Below are 25,827 nucleotides of genomic sequence, written 5' to 3'. Positions count from 1 at the left end.
TGCAGTGAACTCATTGTCATGTTCAAGAAACCAGTCTGAGATGATTCCAGCTTTATGACATGGCATTATCCTGCTGAAAGTAGCCATCAGATGTTGGGTACATTGTGGTCATAAAGGGATGGACATGGTCAGCAAAAATACTCAGGTAGGATGTGGCGTTGCAACGATGCTCAATTGGTACCAAGGGCCCAAAGAGTGCCAAGAAAATATTCCCCACACCATGACACCACCACCACCAGCCTGAACGTTGATATAAGGCAGGATGGATCCATGCTTTCCTGTTGTTGACGCCAAATTCTGACCCTACCATCCGAATGTCACAGCAGAAATCGAGACTCATCAGACCAGGCAACGTTTTTCCAATCTTCTACTGTCCAATTTCGATGAGCTTGTGCAAATTGTAGCCTCAGTTTTCTGTTCTTAGCTGAAAGGAGTGGCACCCGGTGTGGTCTTCTGCTGCTATAGCCCATATGCCTCAAAGTTCGATGTACTGTGCGTTCAGAGATGCTCTTCTGCCTACCTTGGTTGTAACGGGTGGCGATTTGAGTCACTGTTGCCTTTCTTTCAGCTCGAACCAGTCTGCCCATTCTCCTCTGACCTCTGGCATCAACAAGGCATTTCCGCCCACAGAACTGCCGCTCACTGGATGTTTTTTCTTTTTCGGGTTTTCTCTGTAAACCCTAGAGATGGTTGTGCGTGAATATCACAGTAGATCAGCAGTTTCTGAAATACTCAGACCAGCCCTTCTGGATCCAACAGCCATGCCACGTTCAAAGGCACTCAAATCACCTTTCTTCCCCATACTGATGCTCGGTTTGAACTGCAGGAGATTGTCTTGACCATGTCTACATGCCTAAATGCACTGAGTTGCCGCCATGTGATTGGCTGATTAGAAATTAAGTGTTAACTAGCAGTTGGACAGGTGTACCTAATAAAGTGGCCGTTGAGTGTATATGTATGTGTGTATATATGTATATACTTTTAGCCTATACTAATCATGCTCATATGTCATATCTTGCTCATATATGTTTTTATACTAATCCTACCAATTATACTAATTATGTTGTGTTATGTTTTGTTTTGCTTTTGTCTTTGTCTCTTGCCATGTAATTCACATAGTTTTTAGACCTGATGAAGACGACGTTACGGTGTCGAAACGCGTTGTCACACTACCAATAAAAACCATTATCATTCTTATTTGGATGCGCGTCCATCCATTTGACCCAATTTTTTCTGCTTTGACCTTCATACAATGTGTCTTAACTTACATGTACTGTTTGTTTTTATTATCAATTTTGTTTTTCAATTAAAATAAAAAACAAGTTTTTTTTTTTAATAATTAAAAAATATTATTGATGTACTGTATATAGTCGATTATAAGCAGACTTTTTCAGCCACTCAGTTTATACTTGAGTATATAAAAAATAAAGTTGTTACTTACCCTCCAGGGCTGTTCCCCGGCGTCCTCTTCTCCCCGTGTTGTCTTAGTTTCTCTGCCGGGAGATTGCATAGAAATGCATCTGCCAGCCCGGGAACTTAAAGACCTGCTATGGGGATAAGAGGCTGCCAGGGGACAGCGCCGGAGGATGAGTACTACCTTTTTTATCGGGTTCTCTACTGTGGATGTAACTTTAAGGGGCCACTCTGCTGTGAACACAACATAAGGGACCACTCTGCTGTGGACACAACATAAGGGGCCACTCTGCTGTGGACACAACATAAGGGGCCACTCTGCTGTGGACACAACATAAGGGGCCACTCTGCTGTGGACACAACATAAGGGGCCACTCTGCTGTGGTCACAACATAAGGGGCCACTCTGCTGTGGACACAACATAAGGGGCCACTCTGCTGTGGACATTTTATAAAAGGGCTGAATTTCCCACCCCAGGCTTATACTCGAGTCAATACGTTTTCCCAGTTTTTTAGTTGTAAAATTAGGTACCTCAGCTTATACTCGGGTCCATTTATACTTGAGTATATATGGTAATTGACTGAGAGTTTTTTTTTTTTTATAAGATGAAAGTACTTTTTGATTCTGAATCCAAAATGTATTTTGATTCCATTTAGAGTGCCTAAAGCACCTTTCCTGGATTGGAATGAAAAGCAAACAAACCCTGGCATGTTATATCTTATCATTTTAACCTTAACCCCTTCCCTCTCTGTGGTAGATATATCCGCCGCTGAGAGTAGTGACTTGGCGCTCAGCGGCGGATATACACGCCCCGGTGTCGACATCCCAGTTTAACACCCGCGGTTGGAGTGGGCTCAGATCACGGGTGTTTAACCCGTTAAATGGCGCGGTCAGCGCGACCGCGGCATTTAACATACCTTCCTGGGGGTCTTTCCCCCACGAAGGCACCCCCCTCCCCGCGCAGTCTTCGGGGGCACCGATCATTGCTATGGCAGCCCTGGGATCCGATCAGGACCCCAGGGCTGCCTGCTGGCACTACCTGAAAGATGCCGTCTGTGACATCATCTTAAAGGCACAGTGTCAGCCTGTGCATAGACGGACACTGCTAATGCCCTGCAATACATCATAATAGCCAGTATAGCAGCTCATTTCCCTAGTATATAGCCAGCTCCTGCCCCCTAGTATAATGCTAGTATCGCCCCTACCCCCAGTATATAGCCAGTGCCTGGCCCACCAGTGTATAGCCAGTGCCTGCCCACCAGTGTATAGCCAGTTCCTGCCCCCTTGTATATAGCCAGTGCCTGCCCCCTTGTATATAGCCAGTGCCTGCCCCCTTGTATATAGCCAGTGCCTGCCCCCTTGTATATAGCCAGTGCCTGCCCCCTTGTATATAGCCAGTGCCTGCCCCCTTGTATATAGCCAGTGCCTGCCCCCTTGTATATAGCCAGTGCCTGCCCTCTTGTATATAGCCAGTGCCTGCCCCCTTGTATATAGCCAGCAGCCAAAACTCCGCTTGTACTCGAATATATACGGTATATAGGGGGTTACAAAATTTCTATATATATACTTGAAATTTCATTAAAAACAGTAATTATCTCCAAAAAAGTCAATTCTGAAATCTCTTTGAAAATACGGAAAACTGTTGTTTGATTTGTAGGCCCTGTGTCATCAAAATAAATTATCCAGACATTTCAAAAATTATGAAAGCCTAATGTAGACATATGGGATCTAGATTTCAAGCAGGTAGTTAAATTTGTTGCTGAATAACCTTTTTATTTGGAAATTTTTTTTTTTTTTTATTTATTTTATTGTTAGTTTATTTTGCTTAAGTTTAGCTGTTTTTAAATAAATAATCAGCCAAAATTTACCACTATAATTAAGTACAAATTGTGATGAAAAAACAAGCTCAAAATTGTTTCAATAAGTAACAGTGTTCAAAAGTTATAACCATATGAAGCAACATTTGTCAGAATATAATAAATGACCTAAGCCTTAAGCTACATATAGGCTATGTCCTGAAGGGGTAAAAGGCTATTTCCCTATATATTTTGCAGGTCCCCATTTGATTTACACTGGCCCTTATAGCGAGAAGTACCTCTGTTTTTAATTAAAAAAAAAAAAAAAAAAACTAAGTTGCTTTGGAACAGATGTGCAGACTATCTAAAATGCCACCTTGGAACATAATTTTGCCATAAAAAGTGGAAAAATATACTATGACATTTAAATGCTCTATGGAAAGAGGAGGGTCGAGCAGCAATCGCTTCCCCTCTTCTCCAGCTCTCCCAACGTGTGCCCGTACAGCTACAGCTGTGCTTGCACACGTGTGCATGGACCCTTATGCTTTATCTTGCATGTTTGTTTGGCAAATATTGCCTATACTTGACTATTCCCGTGAAGTAATTGGGGGACAAAGGAGGCTGTGGGAAACCAGTTACTTTCAGGGGGAGGTAAAACTGGATTTATGGCCCTCCTAACCCTGCAAGGAGGTTCTTCATTATCAGAGGAGGAAGAAGAGCAGGACATAACAAATTCTGAGCCTTCCTCACTCTCTGATTCTGTGTCTCGGGCTTACATGGCATATGCCTCTTGGGCACTATATGTTCTTTATAAACATGTTGTACGGCTCTCGCAGAATAATATTTTAAAATATGTGGTGCTTATGGCTCTCTCAGCCAAAAAGGTTCCTGACCTGTTATGTCAAGGTGCGTGAAGGGGTTAAGCCTTAACCAGGAATGGTCCAAAACCTGTAATAAATGTCGATCTTTCCATTATACCTTTTCCATTTTTCGTTTTGGCTTAAAAATACGGATTCAAAATCCTGATGAAATCCTGACCATGTGCAGATACCCTAAATAATTTGGTTTACATTACATGTTTTTAATTTTGCAGTTCTCCTGCTAAAGATGCATCAGCTGTCCTCCTCCACAGTCCGTCTGCTGTCCAGCTCCCAAGTGATAACGTCAGTGATCAGTGTTGTAAAAGAACTTATAGAGAATGCTTTAGATGCACAAGCTACAAATATTTCAGTGAAACTGGTATGTCTTTTAATTTATGCCTTCTTATGTTTGACTCCTTATTGACCAGTCACATTTGCACTTTTATGGTTTTTTTTTTTTTTTCAATTTTCCCTTGTCGCATGCCAAACTCTTTTATTTTTCAATGAATGCAGCCATAATAGCGCTTATTTTTTGATCATTTGTAGACTTTTATGGCACCATTGTGGGTATATGAAATTAAATTTGTTTACTCATTCTGGCGGAAAGCTATATTAACCCCTTAACGCTCTGCGCCGTAGCTCTATGGCGCAGAGGTATGAGGAGTGTATGAAGAGGGCTCACGGGCTGAGTCCTCTTCATACAAAGGTGGGGGTTTTTGCGTATTGCAGAAAACCCCCATCGCTAATAACCGCGGCTATTAACCCCTCCGTTGCCGCCGGCAAAGACGCCATCTTTGTTACGATCGCCGTGCCCCCGAACGTCATCGGGGGGCGGCGATCGGTTGCCATGGTAGCCTCGGGTCTTCGTTTGACCCGAGGATACATGGCTTCTGCATATCCATTACAATGAGCCTGTGGCTCATTGTAATGTATAGTGTGCAGAAATGCCATATACTGCGATTACAGAAGTATTGCAGTATATGGTAGGAACGATCTGACCATCTAGGGTCAATGTACCCTAGATGGTCTAAAAAATAGTGGGAAAAAAAATAAAAAAAAATTAATAAAATATAAAAAATTCAAATCACCCCCCTTTCCCTAGAACTGATATAAAACATAATAAACAGTAAAAATCACAGACACATTAGGGGCCCAAATGTCCGAAATGCGACCGTTACACCTTTTTACATCACATAAAAAATGGAATAAAAAATGATCAAAATGTTGCAAAGACCTCAAAATGGTAGCAATGAAAAAGTCGCATCATTTCATCTCCGTGCACCAAAGTATGAAAAAGTTATTAGCGTCAGAAGATGGCAACATTTTTTTTTTTCTTTTTTGTACACATTCGTTTAATTTTTGAAAATGTATTAAAACACAATAAAACCTATATAAATTTGGTATCACCGCGATCGCACTGAACCAAAGAATAAAGCCAAGGTGTTATTTTGAGTGCACAGTCAAAGTCGAAAAAACTGAGCCCACAAGGATGTGGCGTTTTTTTTTTCAGTTTTTCGCAGTACACGGCATGTTAAAATAAATAACATTACGGGAAAGTAAAATTTGTTACGCACAAAATAAGCCCTCACACAGGTCTGTACACGTAAAAATGAAAAAGTTATGGATTTTTGAAGTTGGAGAGCGAGAAATGAGCGGAAAAACCCTGCGTCCTCAAGGGGTTAAAAAGTAACTTTTATTCAAATCAATAAAATCCAGGAAACAGTATGGATGATCAGTGGATCAATGAAAACCGACAAAAGCAGGGCTGAGGTAGCGCACCCAGTGGGATGTGTGGGGCAGGGCGTCCGTATCGGACCCTAGCGGGGCAGTGTCATGACCTGATATACCCTGCCAAAGTACCTCAACTCGGGACCGCAGCCCTAAGCGACTGCCACCCTGACTAGAACCTTACCCTGTGCTCGATCTCCTTACCCTACAATGGACGGGAAGGGATGCCGAAGGTGAGGTATGTGCCTGGGCACGTAAGAGAGAACCTTGCGTCAAGTGCCGTGGTAGCTGCCAAGGTCTTAATGGTGTGCCCACAAAGAGAGTCGTGTCCTAAACAGTCACAGGACGGTAGTAGAAACAGTTCCATACAAGTCCGTGGAAATACAGTACTAGTCCAGATACCCGAATGAAGAGAATAATGTTAGTAGGTCAATTATTCCCCAAAACAGTATAAATTATATTCTTGCAGGTCAGGATTCCCTACATGCCATGTTTCGCCTATATGACATAGGCTCCTCAGGGGAAATGCGACCTGTTAAGAAAATCAAGTGCCGCATCAGTATATAGGTGCAGATTGGATGCGGTAAATATCAAATCTATAGGTGATGCGGGAAGAGCTTACCAAGATTAATGATGGTTGTCGGGAAAAAGCAATATGGGTATCTGGGGTGTGCATGTGTGCACCAGTGATCAAGTATCTGTGGGTGAAGAGAAGGCACAGTCAGTGGCCAGGATGAGAGCTCAATGGAGATATCTGGGCATTCTTGCCTTACTTGAAAATGCAGGCCAAAGGTAGAGCCAGTATAGGTGAAAAGACGCAGGTTACATGCCGCGGCGGCACAGTGATGCCGGGCTGGAAACGTCCGGGTACGGAGTGCCAGTGGAGCTGCTCACTTGTGCTGGGGGATGTTGGTGTGAATGCCGCAATGAATGTGCGTCATCGCCCCTCCCCAGGGTCGGCCATGGGCGGGGAGATGGTGTCGGCGCACAGATCAAACGGACCGCAGCGGGGGACATCAGCAGCGCCGGAGGGGGTAAGTACATGTTTATTATTTTTAATTAGCATGCCCCAGCCTAGCCCTAAGTTACTACTAAACTCTGATAACCCCTTTAAGTGTCTCTAACTAATCCCACCATAAACGTTCTCTTTTTAAACTCTTCTAGGAAAACTTTGGCTTTGATAAGATTGAAGTTCGTGATAATGGGCTTGGCATTAAAGCAGCAGACACATCTGTTATGGCTTTAAAGCATTATACCTCTAAAATATCCTGCCATGAAGATTTAGAAACATTACAAACATATGGTTTTCGTGGAGAAGCCCTAGGCTCTATTTGCTCTATTGCTGAGGTAAGCTATGGAAATTTTTTGTTTAAAAGGTACCGATTAACCTTTAATGGACTCGGCCCTTTACATAATTTTGCTTTTCCATATTCTACTCCCCATTTTTCAAAAGCCATACCTTATTTATTTTCCCTTTTCTAGAGATATATCTGTGTATGTATGAACATAATATTCTGTGTTATACACAGGGAAGTTGGAAGCAAAATCTAAATGAGGTAAAATTGACAAGGAAAGGCAGTACAGGCTTTGTTTTTTTCTAATTTCACTTGGGTCACTTTGCTTATGGAGATAGCATATTTATATAGCTACAGTTGAGAGCGTGGGAGATGGAGGTGGCAAGGGTGCACATAATTATTAGCCTGGATCGCCAAACATCTTGAGCTCTGTGCTGCGAATTATAACTTTCTTTTCTGCGTAATCCTGGTGGGGCAAGATTAGCAACGGACAGAGCCAGGAAGTGAAGAGGAGCAGGGGTGAGTATCAATAGGTTTTTTAGGTTCCTTTAAACCTTGGGCACAAATTTGTCTCCCAGATGGACAATGACCTGAACCATAGTACTAAACTGGTTTCAAAGTGGCTTAACCCGTTAACGCTGAAGCCACTTTTCACCTTCCTGACACGGCCCATTTTTTAAGTGGTTATAACTTTGGAACGCTTTAACATATCCAAGTGATTTTGAAATTGTTTTCTCGTGACACATTGTACTTCATGTTAGTTACTAAATTTTGGTGGTATGTTTTGCATTTATTTATGAGAAAATCAGATATTTGGTTAAAATTTGGAAAAATTCTCAATTTTTGAAATTCAAAATGTTCTACTTTTTCCACACATGAGTCATAACACCAGAAATTGTAATAACTAACATTCACCAAATGTCTACTTTATGCCTCCATGGTTTTTTATACATACTATCATTTTTGTAAGCTGTTAGGGGGCTTTGAACGTTAGGTGCAATTTTTCACATTTTCATAAAAAAAGCAAAATCCTGCTATTGAGGGACACTCTCTGGTTTGAAGTCACTTTGAGAGGCCTAAATAAAAGTAAAACCCCATAAATTACCCCGTTATAGAAACTACACCCCTCAACGTATGTAAAACAACTTTTATGAAGTTTGTTAACCCTTTAATTGGTTTACAGGGGTTAAAACAAAATCGGATGCAATTTTGAAATTTTTTTTTTTTTTTACTAAATTAATGTGTTTTTCATAAAATGTACAAATTCTCAGTGGATAAAATACCAAAACGCTCCACAAAATTTGATACCCAATTCCTCCTGTGTATAACCATACCCCATATGTGGTGGTAACCTGCTGTATGGGCACACGCCAGGGCATGGAGGGGAGCTGCGCCATTCAGAGCAGATTATGCATTGTCACTTTATAATGGCTATACAATCTTTATTTTTTTTGGCAATTTGGACATATAAGGGCTTATTTTTTGCGACATGAGATGCACTTTACAAATACTTCATTTTAGTGGGCCTGTAGCTTTTTGATGAGATTTTATTAACTCTTTAATGTATGGAGGAAAAGAAAATTGTCAATTTTGGGTTCTTTTTTTTTTGTATATTTTGGTGATCGTACACCCTACACTAAAAATACTATAATATTTTTATTCTCTAGATCACTACAATTATGGTGATACCTCATTTGTATAGTTTTTTTATATATTTTACAGGAAAAAAGCGAATATAAAGAAAATCTCATTTGTTTTTGCATCGCCATCTTTTCGGAGATATAACTTTAATATTTTTTGGTTGACAGTGCTAGTTTAGAGCTTATTTTTTACGTGTTGAGTTGTTCTTTTCAGTGGTACCATTTTGGTGCACATAACTTTTTTTTTTTATCACTTTTTGGAACATTTTTGTGAAGGGATTTTCTGAAAATTTAAATTTTTTTGCGTTTAGTTTTTACGGCGTTCACCGTAAGGGTCCAATAATGTTTCTGACTTATTGTACAGATTGTTATGGACGCGGCGATACCAAATATGTGGGGTATTTTGGTTTTTTTCACTTTATTAGATGTGTATAGGGAATGTTTGTGTTTAGGGGGACTTTAACTTTATTTAATTAATTCTTTTTATTCAAAAGTGTGTTATTAGTGTTTTTTACTTTTTTTCTTTACTTTTACAGGTTAGCTTGAACAAGTGATCAACTGATCACTTGTTCAAGCTATTCTTCACCTAATACAGTGTAATACAGATGTATTACACTGTATTATGTGACACACTGAGCATGCTGCGCATGCTCAGTGTGTCACAGCCGGGTCCTGCCAGAAGGCACGGACCCGGCTCCCGGAAGAAGAATCGCGCAGCCCCGGGCACCGACAGTCCCGGGGCTGCGATCAGAGCAGCGGGCCCCCCCCCGGTAAGCGCCGCGGGGGGGGGGTGTGTGTATCTGATTCCAGCAGCTTCTGGCGCCGGCTCCGTTCAGGAGCCTGCGCCAGAAGCTTGACGTACTATTACTGCATTTTACGGGAACGCACCTCCCGCCATGCAGTAATAGTACGTCAAATGTCGGGAAGGGGTTAAGGATAACAAAGTCAAAGTTTTGCCCACCACAAGGCCCTAACCTCAATCCTATTTAAAATTATTGGCAAAGCTGATAAGGTAGGTGTGAGCATGGCGGCTACAAACATGGCTCAATTACATTTCTGTCGGGAGATATGGGCCCAAATTCCTACTGTGAGACTTAGGCTTTTCAATGAACAACCAGACTTTGCTTGATGAAAATAATCCAAAGGAGTTTATTTTGAAAAGTCCACATATAACATAAAACAGGGGTAGGGAACCTACGGCTCGGGAGCCAGATACGGCTCTTTTGTTGGCTGCATCTGGCTCTCAGACAGATCTTAATAAATAGTGATGGCTTCTGTGTGTCTCTTAGACTGATCACTGGACACAGGCAGTGATGTTACCGCTGCCTATGTCCTTTGTTAGACCCAGGTGCCCTCGCCGCCATTGTCTAAGCCTGGGTCAAAGAGAAGAGCGTGGGAGCGATGAGGAGCTGGCACCAGGGAGCGCTAGTAAGTAAATACTTTTTTTTTTTTGCTATGACTACCTATCTATCTTCTTGAGGGCATGTGCTGTGACTACCTATCTGCTGGGAGTATGTGCTGTGGCTACCTATCTGCTGGGAGTATGTGCTGTGACTACCTATCTGCTGGGAGTATGTGCTGTGGCTACCTATCTACTTGGAGGCATATGCTGCGGCTACCTATGTACTCAGGGACATGTTCCGTGACTTCCTATTTACTGGGAGTATGTGCTGTGACTACCTATATAGTAGGGGCCATGTGCTGTGGCTACCTATCTACTTGGAGGCATATGCTGTGGCTACCTATCTACTTGGAGGCATATGCTGCGGCTACCTATATACTCAGGGACATGTTCCGTGACTTCCTATTTACTGGGAGTATGTGCTGTGACTACCTATATAGTAGGGGCCATGTGCTGTGGCTACCTATCTACTTGGAGGCATATGCTGCGGCTACCCATCTACTGGGAGGCATGTGCTGTGGCTACCCATCTACTTGGAGGCATGTGCTGTAGCTACCTATCTACGGGAGTATGTGCTGTGACTACCTATCTACTGGGAGTATGTGCTGTGACTACCTATATAGTAGGGGCCATGTGCTGTGGCTACCTATCTACTTGGAGGCATATGCTGCGGCTACCCATCTACTGGGAGGCATGTGCTGTGGCTACCCATCTACTTGGAGGCATGTGCTGTAGCTACCTATCTACGGGAGTATGTGCTGTGACTACCTATCTACTGGGAGGCATGTGGTGGGTGTCAGGATTTGGAGTAGTGAACTCCTTGGACCATGGTGGACGATGATGTAAGCAGACACCTTGGACAGGAATCTAAGTGGCATCCAGTCTTCACCAGAGCCCGCCGTGAAGCAGGATGGTCTTGCTACAGTGTGGTACAAGCAGGTCATTCCACAGGCGCGACTTGTCCATAGTGCTTCCAAGGTCGAGGTACAGGATCACTAGGCAGTCTTGTGTCCAGGAACAGGCAGACCGTCAAGGCAGGCGCCAGTGATGCATGGTCGGGGATGGAGCAAGAGATCAGGGCTGGCAAAGCAAAGGAGCAGAATCAGGAACAGGTCCGGGGTCACAATGGGAGGTCAAGGGAAGGAAACACTGTGGAAAGCTTCCTCATAAGCATGAAGTACTAAGATCCGACAGGGAATGGTGGGAGCCGCCGGTCTTTATTGGAACCCAGGAAGTGGGCGGCGCCAATCGGCGGTCCACTGTCCCTTTAAATCTGCAAGTGCCGGCCAGCCGGGACAGGAGCAGGAACGTGGAGAGGTGAGTGAGCTCGGAAAAGGGCGCTGCCACGGAGAGGAGCACGGGTGTGTCTGCGGTCCGAGACCTAGATCATCGGGGCACCCATGACAATGAGACTATCTACTGGATATGCATATGGTACGGCTCTTACGGAATAACATTTTAAAATATGTGGCGTTCATGGCTCTCTCAGCCACAAAGGTTCCTGACCCCTGACATAAAAGATTCAATAAACACCAGGCTCTTGTAGTCCCACAGACCAGCAGAAGGCAAAACAAAAAATCTCCACAATCAAATTCCCACAGATTGCTGGTCAGAGACACATTTCATACAATTAAAAATCCCAATTATCCGCAGCTTCCCCTATGAAACACCAGAGCTGCTGCTGGCCTGTCTCTTAAAAGCGCAGAGCAGACACACCATGCTGCAGGTAAGGAGAACATAACATATTAAATTGTTTTAAATTGTAATAGAACATTCTCCCATATGGTAATACCAGACACAAGAGAATAGAGCAGTAGGTGGTCGGTCTAAGGAGAGAAATAGAATAACAAATCTTAGTAGTTATACGGTTGAAAAAAAGACACATGTCCATCAAGTTCAAACAAGAAAGGGAAGGTCTAAGATGAGGAAGGGATTTAGGGGAAACAATTCTATATACAGGCATTCTCCGGGTTACGTACAAGATAGGGTCCAGAGGTTTGTTCTTAAGTTAAATTTGTATGCAAGTTGAAACTGTATATTTTAGAATTGTAGATCCAGACCAAATCTTTTTTTTTTTTAAATTTGAATTTAAAAGATTTTGGAATTTAAAATTTATTTTGCTGTAATGGGACCAAGGATTATCAATAAAGCTTTATTACAGACACCTTACAGCTGATTATTGCAATTTGGGACTATAGTAAAGCATTCAGAAAGCTTCACCAGAGGGGTCTGTCTGTAACTATGGGTTGTCTGTAAGTCGGGTGTCCTTAAGTAGGGGACCTCCTGTAATATAACCATCAATGTTATTTAGGAGTAAAAAGGCATCCAGACCCTTCTTGAAGCTCTCTGCTGTCCCTGCTGTGACCAGCGCCTGAGGCAGGCTATTCCACAGATTGACAGTAGAGATGGGCGAATCGATTCTAATGATTCTAAGTTCGGTTAGAATTTCAGGAAAAATTCGATTCGCCACAAAGCCGAAGTTTATGCTGATTCGCGGGAATGAAGTTGTTTTTTTCCCCTCTTGTTTCTGCTAAATGGGCGCGAGAACAACGTGTTACATGGGGCAGAGAACTCTGGGAAGGAGAAAGGAACACCCCTGATGACATCTGCAGACCTGTAAGCCAATCAGCGACTGGCACACAGCCCTATAAAACCCAGCCATTTTCTATCTCAGCACTTCACACTTCATGTTGTAGCATCCAGCTGCTGCTATTGTGCTGTGTGATTCTTGCTGCAATCCCTCGCTGTTCTCTAAGGAGGATCTGTATACCCCAAATAGCAGTTCTATTTAGTGACAAAATCGAATAGGAAGAAATCTGTTTGACTTTCATGCATCTGCAGTAGTGAGCTGTCAGTTGTGGGGTATCTGTATAACGCACATTGCAATACCTTTTGGGGGCTCTAGTTTACAGCCAGATTTACGTGTCAAATCCACATAGTTTATACAGTGATTTTTGCTGAAATGACACTCTCAGTTGTGGGGTATCTGTATAACGCACATTGCAATACCTTTTTGGGGGCTCTAGTTTACAGCCAGATTTGCGTGTCAAATCCACATAGTTTATAAACCACTATGTCAGACAGAAAGGTGGCAGGTGGAGCAGGCAGAGGTGGCAGCACAGTAAGGGGATGTCGCAGCAGGGGTGACTCTGTGAGGCCAGAACTGCCATTGTCATGGTAGTGGCAGTTTGTTGATCAACAACCCAAAGGTTGTTGAATGGTTGACTAGGTCATCCAATTCCTCAAATATAACATCTGACAATCCCAGCCAAGAGTCCTTAGGTTCCTCTGATACAACAATTAGTTGGCATGGCCCAGGAGCAGGTCAGCAGCCCTCATCTGTCCTCAACCAGGCTCTGTCCTGTTCCTTTCCCGTAGCCAGAGAGCTACTAGGTGGTCTGGGCTCAGCGCCACTATTCAGCGAGGACGAAGTGTTTGAGGACAGTCAGCAGCTGCTTTGCAGTGAAGAGGTGGGGCAGACTTCCGCTGCTTCCTGCAGTAGGCAGGCTGTGCATAGTGACATGGGTGAGGGGAGTAGCAGTGACCGGGAAACGCAAATTGACGATGATGTAGCCGATCGCACTTGGGAGCCGGGTGTAGCAGGGGATTCATCATCATCGGGCGAGGAGAGTGTCAGTTTGCGGAGCAGGCAACAAGTCGCTACTGTGGCTGTGAGTCAGCAGGGTGGCAGCAGTGCGAGGACGGGAGCCAAACGTCAGCGGGGTACAAATACCGATTCGCAAGCCCAAATAAGCAGTGGCACAGGGGCTCAGCGAGGCAGCGGCGGTAGTAGTCGCTCAGTGCAGAGTGTTGTCGGTAAAATTACCACCTCAGCGGTGTAGTAGTTTTTTGTAAAGACACCAGAGGAGCCGAGCCTGGGTATATGTCGTATCTGCGGGCAGAGAGTGAAGCGTGGCCAGGAAGCTAACCTTGGCACCACGGCCCTGCGCCAACACATGCAGCGTCACCATCCAGTGGCCTGGGAGAAACGGGTGTCGGATGCGGTCCATCCTGCAGGCGCAGCAGCAGCACCCAGTGGCACACGTGCTGTTTCAGCAAGTCAAGGCTCCAGCACCTCTGCCGAAGGGAGCTGTTTGTCTTTGACATCATCTCCCGGTCCAGATGCTCCTGCTCCTCGCTACGCATCAGCAGTCGTTGAGCGAAGCGATTACAAAAAGACAACTCTATGCGTCCAGCCATCCTAAGTTGCAGAAGCTGACCGTGCTCTTGTCGAAGTTGTTGGTACTGCAGTCTCTCCCTTTCCAAGTTGTGGATTCTGAACCCTTCAGAGAACTATTAGCTTGTGCCGAACCGAGGTAGAGAGTTCCAAGCCGCAATTTATTTTCCAAAAAGGCTGTGCCAGCCCTTCACCAATATGTACAACAGAAGGTGGACCAGTCCTTGAGCTTATCACTTTCTTCCAAGGTGCATGGCAGCGCGGACGTGTGGAGCTGTAATTATGGTCAGGGCCAGTATATATCCTTTACGGCCCACTGGGTGAATGTGCTTCCGCCCAGCCACACCAACAACTTCCACAAGAGACGGCTTTCTCCTCCACGTTGTCAAACTGCTGCTCCTGCAGCAGTGTCATGCAGTTCTACACATGGTTTGCCTGGGCGAACTAAGTCACACAGGGGAGGAACTGCTCCGCTTCATGCAACAAGAAATAAATGTGTGGCTTTCTCCGCGACAACCAAAAAACTGAACCATGGTGACAGACAATGGGAGGAACATGGTGTCCGCGCTAGTCAGAGGAGGGATGGTCCATGCGCCCTGCATGGCGCACATGTTCAATCTGGTAGTCAACAAGTTCCTGAATTCTTACACTCTGCAAGACATTCTAAAAATGGCCAGGACACTGTGCACGCACTTGAGCCATTCTTACAAAGCCAAGCACACCCTCCTCGAGTTGCAGCACCAGAATGGCCTACCGCAACATAGTCTGATATGCGATATTTCCACCCGTTGGAATTCCAGCCTCCATATGTTAGACGGCCTGTATGAACAGAGAAAAGCCATTAATGATTTTTTGATGATGCAAGCGGACCGTAGTACTCCCCTGTGTAACTTTGATCAGTCACTGGCAGCTCATGTGTGACACCTGCCATCTGCTCAGGCCTTTTGAAGAGGCCACGTTATTTGTCAGTCGCCAGGATTGCGGCATGAATAACGTCATTCCACTGCTTCATGTCCTGGAACTCATGCTGCAAAATCTGTCTGGTCAGGGCACTGGAGAAGTGAAGACTACATCCGATGGCCACATGAGTCCGGTGGTTGCTGAACTGGAGGAGGAGGAGGACATTGGAGCACAAGCAGAGTCTGGTGCAATTTGTGGTTTTTCTACTCAGGTGACAGGAAAGGAGGAGCAGGAGCTTCCGGAGGAGGTAGAAGATGAGGCAGATGACCCAGAAGCACCGTGGCAGTATACTGTGGATATGGAGATCGGGAGTTCCTCAGAGTCACTTGCGCAGATGGCCCGCAGCATGCTGCTTTGCCTAACTAGTGACAGCCGAATAGTCAACATCCGGCATAGGGATGACTTTTGGCTGTCCACCCTCTTGGACCCTCGCTACCGGTCCAAAATGGGTGAATTTTTTCCTGCTGCTGTGAGGAAGGAACAACTGCCATACTATAGAGAAATACTGAGCACACAGTTGGCCACTGCCTATGTGCGCCATTGTCCATCCTCTGTCAGGTCTGACCGGGGGATTCCTGGCAGCCATTGCTCACGTACTACCACGGCTGCTGTGGGGAGCTGGGGGGGGGGGTAGGAGCAGTAGCAGTTCCAGTAGCAGTAGTAACAATCGCTTAAGTCTGGATTCCTAATGAGCAATTTCCTTCACCCGCCTAGTGAGGAGGGTAGCCGCCACCAGCAACAGCAGAAGGACATGAAGCAGACCCTGCACCAGCAGGTGGTGGCCTACTTGGACAGCACTTTACCACCTGTGGTAGAGGATCCCATGGACTACTGGGCAGCCAAACTTGATGCGTGGCCGCAACTTGCGGAGTTTGCAGTAGAGAAGCTGTCTTTCCCGGCCAGTAGTGTGGCATCACTAGAACCCGCTTGTCCATCCATAATGTGGAGAGACTGACCTTTGTCAAGATGAATCAGGCTTGGATTGGCCAGGATTTCAACTCACCAATGCCTAATGCGTCAGATTAGATCTGCCATGACGCCTCCTCCAAACATTGAGAAATGAGTCAGGGTTCTAACTACCTGCCTCAGCTACTATTCTGATGCTGCCACCCGCCTGATGCCACACATCTGCTGCTAGTTGCACCATCTGCCTCATACCATCTTTACCAGGGACTGGAATTGTCCGCCACCTCCACACTATATCATGGTGCCACTCTGCAGGCTAGTGTTAAGATGGCATCAGAAGCAGCAGGCTTCTGATGCCATCTTCACACTATATGATTGTGCCACTCTGCGGGCTCCTGCTGGTGCTGCTTCTGATGCCGCCTTCACACTATACCATTGTGCCACTCTGCGGCCTTCTGCTGCTGCTTCTGATGTCACCAACACACTATATCATTGTGCCACTGTGCCACTCTTGCTGCTTCTGATGCTACCTTCGCACTATATCATTGTGCCACTCTGCGGGCTCCTGCTGCTTCTGATGCCACCAACACACTATATCATTGTGCCACTCTGTGGGCTCCTCCTGCTGCTGCTACTCATGCCACCTTCACACTATATCATTGTGCCACTCTGCGGGCTCCTGCTGCCGCTACTGATGAAACCGACGCACTATATCATTGTGCCACTCTGCAGGCTCCTGCTGCTTCTGATGCCACCTTCACACTATATCATTGTGCCACTCTGCAGGCTCCTGCTGCTTCTGATGCCACCTTCACACTATATCATTGTGCCACTCTTCAGACTCCTGCTGCTACTGATGCCACCTTCACACTCACTCTGCGGGCTCCTGCTGCTTCTGATGCCACCTTCACACTATACCATTGTGCCACTCTGCAGGCTCCTGCTGCTTCTGATGCCACCAACACACTATATCATTGTGCCACTCTGTGGGCTCCTCCTGCTGCTACTGATGCCACCTTCACACTATATCATTGTGCCACTCTGCGGGCTTCTGCTGCTGTTGCTTTTGATGCCACCAACACACTATATCATCGTGCCACTCTGCCACTCTTGCTGCTTCTGATGCCACCTTCACACTATATCATTGTGCCACTCTGCGGGCTCCTGCTGCTGCTCCTGATGCCACCTTCACACTATATCATTTTGCCAGTCTGCGGGCTCCTGCTGCTGTTGCTTTTGATGCCACCAACACACTATATCATTGTGCTACTCTGCCGCTCTTGCTGCTTCTGATGCCACCCAACACACTATATCATTGTGCCACTCTGTGGGCTCCTCCTGCTGCTGCTGCTACTGATGCCACTTTCACACTATATCATTGTGCCACTCTGCGGGCTCCTGCTGCTACTGATGCCACCTTCACACTATATCATTGTGCCACTCTACGGGCTCCTGCTGCTTCCACCAACACACTATATCATTGTGCCACTATGCCGCTCTTGCTGCTACTGATGCCACCTTCACACTATATCATTGTGCCAATCTGTGGGCTCCTCCTGCTGCTGCTGCTCCTGATGCCACCTTCACACTATATCATTGTGCTACTCTGCGGGCTCCTGCTGCTACTGATGCCACCTTCACACTATATCATTGTGCCACTCTGCGGGCTCCTGCTGCTTCTGATGCCACCTTCACACTATATCATTGTGCCACTCTGCTGGCTACTGATGCCACCTTCAGACTATATCATTGTGCCACTCTGCGGGCTCCTGCTGCTGCTTTTGATGCCACCAACACACTATATCATTGTGCCACACTGCCGCTCTTGCTGCTTCTGATGCCACCTTCACACTATATCATTGTGCCACTCAGTGTAAAAAGAGTGCACTCTTTGATGTTATAGTGGGATCTTGGCCCTCAGCTCAGTCCTTTCGAGCTGGCACAGACGTTACCTTGTCAGGCTGCGTTCCCGCTTCGCTTATTTGGCGAAGTTGGCCTATGTAAATGCACATGGAAGTGAAGCGATTCTAAGAGCCGCGGCTGTCATGTGCGTGTCATACTAAAACACAGCATTGTTTGAAGACCAAACCACGCTCCCTATGCATATTTAAGCATGGCACAACGTTCTACAACACCCTACAGGCTCTCTGCAGCCAGGAAATGCCTGTTTTTTAATGTGATTCGTTTTGATTCGATTCGGGTCGAATCAAATTTTTTCGAAAAATTCGGGGAATCGGGACGAAACGAATTTTTAACAAATTCGGCCATCTCTAATTGACAGTTCTCATAGTAAGAAAGCCCTGTCGCCTCTAGTGATTAAACCCTGATTTCTCCAGACAGAGACAGTGCCCCATAGTCTTCGATTTGATTTAATCTGAAACAACTTACCACCATATTTTTTGTATGGACCATTCATATATTTATGTAAATTAATCATGTCCCCTCGTAGTCGTCTTTTCCAGACTAAATAAATCTAGTTGTTTTAATCTTTCCTCATAACGAACACCGTCCATACCCCATATCATTTTCGTGGCTCCAAGTTGAACCCTCTCCAGTTCCAGGGTATCCTTTTTATGGACTTTTGCCCAGAACTGGACAGCATATTCCAGGTGAGGCCGAACCAATGCCTTCTACAGTGGTAATATTACATCCCTATCCCGAGAGTCCATACCACTTTTGATACATGACAAGATCCTGCTGGCTTTAGAGGCATTGCATGCTGTTATTCATTTTATGATCTACTAGTACCCCAGGTCCTTCTCAACAAGGGACTCTCTCCGATTTACTCCCCCAAGGACAGTAAATCATTGGATTATTAGCCCACAGGTGCATAACCTTACATTTATCCACATTGAACCTCATTTGCCAAGTGGATGACCAAACACTCAGTTTGTCCAAGTCACCCTGCAGCCTATGAACATCCTCCATAGAATGTATTACACTACACAGCTTGGTGTCATCTGCAAAAATACAGTGCTATTAATTCCTACCTCCTATATCATTAATAAATATAATAAATAGTAGTGGGACAAGCACTGAACCCTGGGGTACACCACTTATAACTGGTGACCATTCTGAGTAGGAATCATTGACCACAACTCTCTGGATACAATCCTTCAACCTGTTTTCAATCCAATTGATATTGATTCCTGACAAATCAATAAAGCTTATTTTACCCATTAGTCCTCTATAAGGGACAGTGTCAAATGCCTTTGCAAAGTTCAAGATCACAATTTCCACAGCAGCTCCTCCATCCAGACATCTGCTCACCTCTTCATAGAAGCAGATCAGGTTAGTCTGACAACTTCTATTCTTGGTAAACCCATGCTGGCTGCACTATTTGATGTCACATACTCCAGTATGTAATCTTTTACTAATCCTTCCAATATTTTCCAGACAATGGAAGTTAAGCTTACAGGCCTGTAATTGCCTGGCAAATTTCTAGAGCCCTTTTTGTATACTGGCCCCACATTTGCCTTGCACCAGTCACTTGGCACCACACCAGACATTACGGATCCCTGAAGATTTTAGACAGCAGTACAGCATTAACAGAACTGAGTTCTTTAAGGACTCTGGGGTGTAACCCATCTAGTCCAGGAGCCTTGTACACATTGATTTTATTGATATTAGATTGGCTCATGTCTACATCAGCCAGTCTAGTATATTACAGTATGCATGATCCGCACGGGCACCACCGACAGCAGAAGTTCTTTCTTCTATCATATAAATGGAGCTAAAAAAAAAATTAAGTATCTCCGTCTTCTCTTAGTCTCCAGTCACCGATGCCCCATTTTCAGAATAAAGGGGTCCAACTTGCCCTGATCCATTTTTTTTGCATTTATTTATTTAAAACATTTCTTGGGATTTGTTTTGTTATCTTTAGCCACCTGTCTTTCATTTTGTAATTTGGCTGATTTGATTTCCTTTTTGCAGATTTCCTTTTCATCATTACCATATATACTCGTGTATAAGCCGAGTTTTTTAGCACAAAAAATGTGCTGAAAAACTCACCTCGCCTCATAAACGAGTCAAGTAAAAAATAAAAAACGTAATACTCACCCTCCGGTGTCCGGATCGTTGGTGCGGGTCCCCCGAGGCTCCCGATCTTCGGCGCGGGTCCCGGAAGCTCCTCTTCTCTCACTGGCAGAGTCACGGCCATGCGATTTGCCGGTGGGCGCACATTATGATGCGGCAGTGTCGCCGCAGATGACGTCATCAGCAGCGACACCGCCGCATCATAGTGTGCGAAAGATGAGAGAAGAGAGAAAAAGAGCCGCCGGGACCCACACCAACGATTCAGATACCGAAGGGGGAGTATTAAGTTTTAGATTTTTTTTTTTGGCAGGGGGCTGGCTGTATACTACATGGGAGCTGGCTGTATACTACATGGGGCCTGGCTGTATACTACATGGGGCCTGGCTGTATACTACATGGGGCCTGGCGGCATACTACAGGGGGGCTGGCTGTAAACTACATGGGGGCTGGCTGTAAACTACATGGGGCCTGGCTGTATACTACAGCGGGGCTGGCTGTATACTACAGGGGACTGGCTGACTGTATACTACATGGGGGATGGCTAGCTGTATACTACCCCCTCGGTTTATATTCGAGTCAATAGGTTTTCCCAGTTTTTGGTGGTAAAATTTGGGATCTCGGCTTATTCTCAGCTCGGCTTTTTCTCGAGTATATACGGTAATTGCCCTTTTAACTGTAGCTATGATCCACACGGGGGGAAATCTAGCCCATCTATACCTATTGGAATAAATTTAGATGTATAATGAGCAAGGATAGATTTAAAATTCTCCCATTTAACATTAGTATCATCACATGACAGTATTTGATCCCAGACTATATCCTGTTGTGCAATACCAATAGAAGTATATAGGATCCAAAAATAAATCGTAATGCTCACTTCAATATAATCAATATACAAACTTTATTAATTGACCATCAAAAAAGAAAATATTAAAAACACACATTAAAAACCACAAGACAACAGGTGTGGCGATGGTCAACAGTATTACAGTACATGATAGACACTATGCAAGTATCAAACAAATCACAATATATCCAATTTTGGCTGTAACCAGTTATATTACCCACCCGGGTGTTGCATGATACCAAAAATTGTTTAGACCAATGGTAGATGCCCAATATATATACCTGATATCACAGATATCAGAAATGATATTGGCCTAAAAATGGACGAAAATAAACCCTGACATAATTTGCAATACCCCCCAAGTATTTTGTTGCATAACTCTGCATAAAGTGACATGTATAAGTACAGTGTGGTATAAAATGAACTTCTCTTCATAACCTATAAGGTGCAACAGTATAAAAGTCACTTAATAATAAAGTCAATAGGGAGCCTACACGAGGGAATTAATCATAAATGTACCCAGTGGTGTAGTGAATATTGGACTGATGTGCATTTTCAACACACTAAAAGTGACAGGTGCAATTTGAGCATGTGTGCTAATGATTGTAAAGTGCTAGTGCTTGTATATAACTGGCAAAATTCATTGGATTATAGAATAGGCCCTATGTGTATGAAGTGCATATGTTGTAAAAAAAAAGAGTATATAATTATAAAGTGAGATATCTACTACATTGTGTGATGAGTAAAGTGCTTAGTGCGAAACAAAGGACAAAAGGAAAACTTGTGCTAAAATGCAATAATCAAAACCATGTGAACACAAAACACACAATTATGATACACCAAAGAGTGTGTCATTTACTATATTTGACACATAAAGTGCATATATATATATATATAGTCCAAAAAAAAATATTATTAAAGTGCATATGATAACCAGGATGTGTAACTGGAACTCACACATTTCATCGTGGGTGCTAGTCCTGATACTTAATAACTAAAAGTAAGGTGCAAAGAATAATAGGCACCTATTATATCAAGAGCATATGGACTAACATCCACCAAGTAAAATAGATATATGACACCCCAGGGAAGGAAGTGGGTCAAAATATGAGAGTATCGATCCTATTTTATAGCCCCTCCAGAAACCATATCCATATTACAACCATCTGGGAGGCAAAATGCCAGACCAATAACTCATTACTATACAGCCCAAACCTATAAATACGTGCTTTACTACAAAAGGCAATAGGATAAGACATGGGCATCCAAACACTTTAAAATATATCAAAACAAAACCGGTAAAGACAATATTTAAAAACACGACTCGGAGCTGGATTTATATATACGGGGAGAAAAAGTTTTTCGTTCAGTCCATGAGGAGATGTTGTAGCCAGTTTGACTATCCACTTGAGTTCTATCGTTTCCAATTTCTTGAAGGTATTTCTTCCACGACCTCCCAAAATGATTTTATCTATGCCATATGCCTGTAGGTCCTGCTACCTACAGTCCTGGCATTCCAAAAAATGTTTGGGTATTGGTTTCGGCTTCATTATTTGTTCATGGTCCGTGGGAAGGAGTTTGGCAGCCGCTCTTATATCTTTCATGTGTTCCTGGATACGAGTCCTTCGTTCCCGTGTAGTTATACCCACCTACTTCAATCCGCAAGACGATGTAGATTACATCCGGGGTACTGCAATTTATAAAATGCACAATATTAAGATTGCGTCGACCCTCAGAATCCTGGAACGTCTTTGTTTTCACCATTTGAGGGCATACATTGCAGTGTCCGCAGGGATAGGATCCCCAATCAGGACCTTTTGATCCAAAAATATAATATATGTGATATATATGTGATGATCCTTACCTTATTCTCTTTTGGACTTCTCGGTTGTTGAGTGAGTAGGGATCTTCGATCCAATGATTTGGCACGTAAGTATCCCTTCTGTATATCCGAGTCACGGTAGCCCCTTTATTTAAAACGAGTCTATATCCTGTTGTGCAGCCCTGAATTTCTGGAAATTAGCCCTCTTAAAATTCAGTGTTTTCCCACCTGTTTTTGCTTTTTACAGTTCAAGAGGAAAATAATTATATTATGATCGCTGTTCCCAAGGGTTTCCTGGACACTGACATTTTTGGACAATCTCTGCATTGTTAGAAATCACAAGGTCCAACAATGCATCACCTCTTGTTGGATCTTCTACAAGCTGCACCATAAAATTATCCTGCAGAAAGTTGATAAAATGTCTCCCATTCACAGATGAAGAAGAGCCCTGAACCTAATTTATATTTGGAAAGTTAAAGTTTCCCATTATCACTACTGTCCCCTCCTGTGCAGCCCGCTCTATCTGTTTATATAGGTGACCCTCTATTCCCTCAGAGATGTTAGGGGGTCTATAAATTACACCAAAAATAATTTTCTCAAAGCTCTTCTGGCTTTGATTTTCAACCAACAAAGTTTCAACCTCCTCACACATTTATGAGACCACTGTCTCATTCAAAATCGCTTTTAAGTCTCTTCTGCCATACAGACATATACCACCTCCCCTCCTATTAGTCCTGTCTTTCCAAAAGAGTGTAAAACCTTGACTTTTAACACCCTAATCATGCGATGCATCGAGCCATGTCTCCGCTACACCAACAACATCTAACTGTTCCTCTAATACCAGAGCCTCAAGCTCACCCATTTTGCCTGTGATACTTCTGGCATTTGTGAACATACACTTGATTTTCCACAGTTATTTATCTGATTTAGACTGCATTCACACACATGTATGGGGGACGTATATACGGCCGACGTATATATGGCCGATATACGCCCCCCCATACACTTCTATGGGCTGACGGCATTGTACAGGAGCGGTACGGTGCAGCACACGTACGGCATCGTACTGCTCCGTAGCCCGGGAAAAGTTAGGACATGTCCTACCTTTTCCCATATTACGGCGCCGTGGCCCATATGTTCCTATGGAGAGGGGCGGGGGTGAGCAGCACTCACCTCCTCCTCCTCTCCCCGTGCGCCCGCCGTGCTACGGTGCGGCGGGCCATGGCAGTGTGCATGTAGCCTTAAAGTAATTTTCCTGGCACATATATCCGCACTATTGTTTTTTAACTTGTGGATCTCCTTATCCACTGTCTTAGCCCCCAATACACTGCCCACCTCACCAACCACCAACATAATCTGCCCCCTCTCTAACCTGTCTACCCCTTTTTGTGTCTTCCTTTTCCTCCTCCCCTGATCCTAGTTTAAATACTCCACCATGCCCAGCACAGCAGCCCCCCCTTCCATTTAGGTGCAGGTTATCTGCGGAAAACAGCTTGTACCCCAATGAAAACTCAGCCCAGTGCTCTAAGGACCCAAATCCCTCTGCTCTACACCAGGATCTAAGCCATACATTTAACTCCCTGAGCTACCGCTGTCTTCTCTGTGTAGCGCATGGCACAGGTAGAATTCCGGAGAATACTACCTTGGAGGTCCTTCCCTTAAGCTTTGAACTTAATTCTTTAAAATCATTCTTCTGGCTCATAAAAAAAAAAACAATAAGTCATACATTAATTAGTACTCCAGGTAATCCGACAGTAATATATACCAGAAAAGCCAAAAACCTCTCTAAGAAATCTCTAAAAAAAAAATGCTTTTTGCCATATTATAACTGTCCCTGTCATTTTGTATTATCTATTATCTATTATCTGTATTACTCTCCTTATACATTACTTATTTAGGACCTATTACCTGCATGCATTGTGTATATCACCCTCTGATGCACTCATATTTTATATATATATTTTATGCTTTCTATGTGTAATAAAGATTACTATTTTTCATTAATTATTGTTTAGCCTTGTTTTCTTCCTCTTTTTTCATTTTTTTTTAATTTTTTTTTTTGGTATTCTTCAGGCTACTCCACCTACCATCTATTCTGTCATTGGTACCAACATGGACCACGACTGCTGGGTCATCCCCAGCCCCTCCCAGTAATTTATCCACCCTTTCCACCAAATGCCGAACCCTGGCACCGGGGAGACGGTAAACCATTCGGGTGAGGCGGTTTTGGCGACAAGTTATTCTATCCGTCTTCCTGATTATAGAGTACCCCACAACCACTAGCTCCCTTGGCTTACCTGCACTCCCATCCACCCTACTACTAGCTGGTCTGCTCCCCCGGCTGTTAGGGAGAGCAGGATCCGCTAGGACTGCCATTTCTGAATCTGACATCCTTACACAATTTTGCAATTTTGCTTGGATGTTCAGAGTGGCCTTCCTTTTCTTGGACCCCTTTGTACCCCCTCTATTTACAGTAACCCAGCTATCCACCTGGCCCTCCTGGCTTACCTCTCCACCCTCCACTTCTATCCCGCATATTGCTTGCTCAGTGAGCAGCATACTACTCTCAAGATTGTCGATTGCTCGCAGCCGTGCAATATCTTCCTCCAGATCTCTAACTCGAGCTTCCAGTAAAAAAATATGGGCACATCTGTTCCAGCAGTGTATACATACGGCAGAGTGTGCACTGGAGCATACCACCAATCTTGCTAGCCATATCCTAGTTACAAAACTGGGATGAGTGTATAAGTGAAGATATATAAAATGAGGATTACTTTCAGTTCTGTGGACTCCTTTTTTTCAAACTCCGCTTGTTTTAACTGCCACTCATGTTCACAAGCCAGTTAGAAACACAAGCCAAAATGAGCAAGCTCAAAACTGAGTTTCTAAGAAAATGCCCTTGCTATCACTTGTATACTCAATCCACATTCGCCAAAGATTCAATCT

At 44.2% G+C, this 25,827-nt stretch overlaps 1 protein-coding gene across 18 annotated transcripts in view; it reads left to right on the top strand.

The window, feature by feature from the left end:
- PMS1 (PMS1 homolog 1, mismatch repair system component) overlaps positions 1 to 25,827 on the top strand; it is a 357,887-nt gene that overhangs the window by 48,106 nt on the left and 283,954 nt on the right. For 17 of the 18 annotated variants that reach the window (XR_011849384.1, XM_072120929.1, XM_072120930.1 and 14 more), the window contains 2 exons: positions 4,303 to 4,448; positions 6,962 to 7,144. Coding sequence is in view for 16 of the 18 variants with exons in the window: in XM_072120929.1 (XP_071977030.1) it covers positions 4,303 to 4,448; positions 6,962 to 7,144 (329 nt within the window). In the remaining 2 variants the exon portion in view is untranslated. Of the gene's footprint in view, positions 1 to 4,302; positions 4,449 to 6,961; positions 7,145 to 25,827 lie in introns of those variants that run through there. The other variant, XM_072120932.1, reaches the window with a different exon arrangement.

The sequence above is a fragment of the Engystomops pustulosus genome, chromosome 8 (genome assembly GCF_040894005.1).
Source record: "Engystomops pustulosus chromosome 8, aEngPut4.maternal, whole genome shotgun sequence".
NCBI classification, from domain to species: domain Eukaryota; kingdom Metazoa; phylum Chordata; class Amphibia; order Anura; family Leptodactylidae; genus Engystomops; species Engystomops pustulosus.
This window is presented reverse-complemented; position numbering and strand designations above follow the sequence as displayed.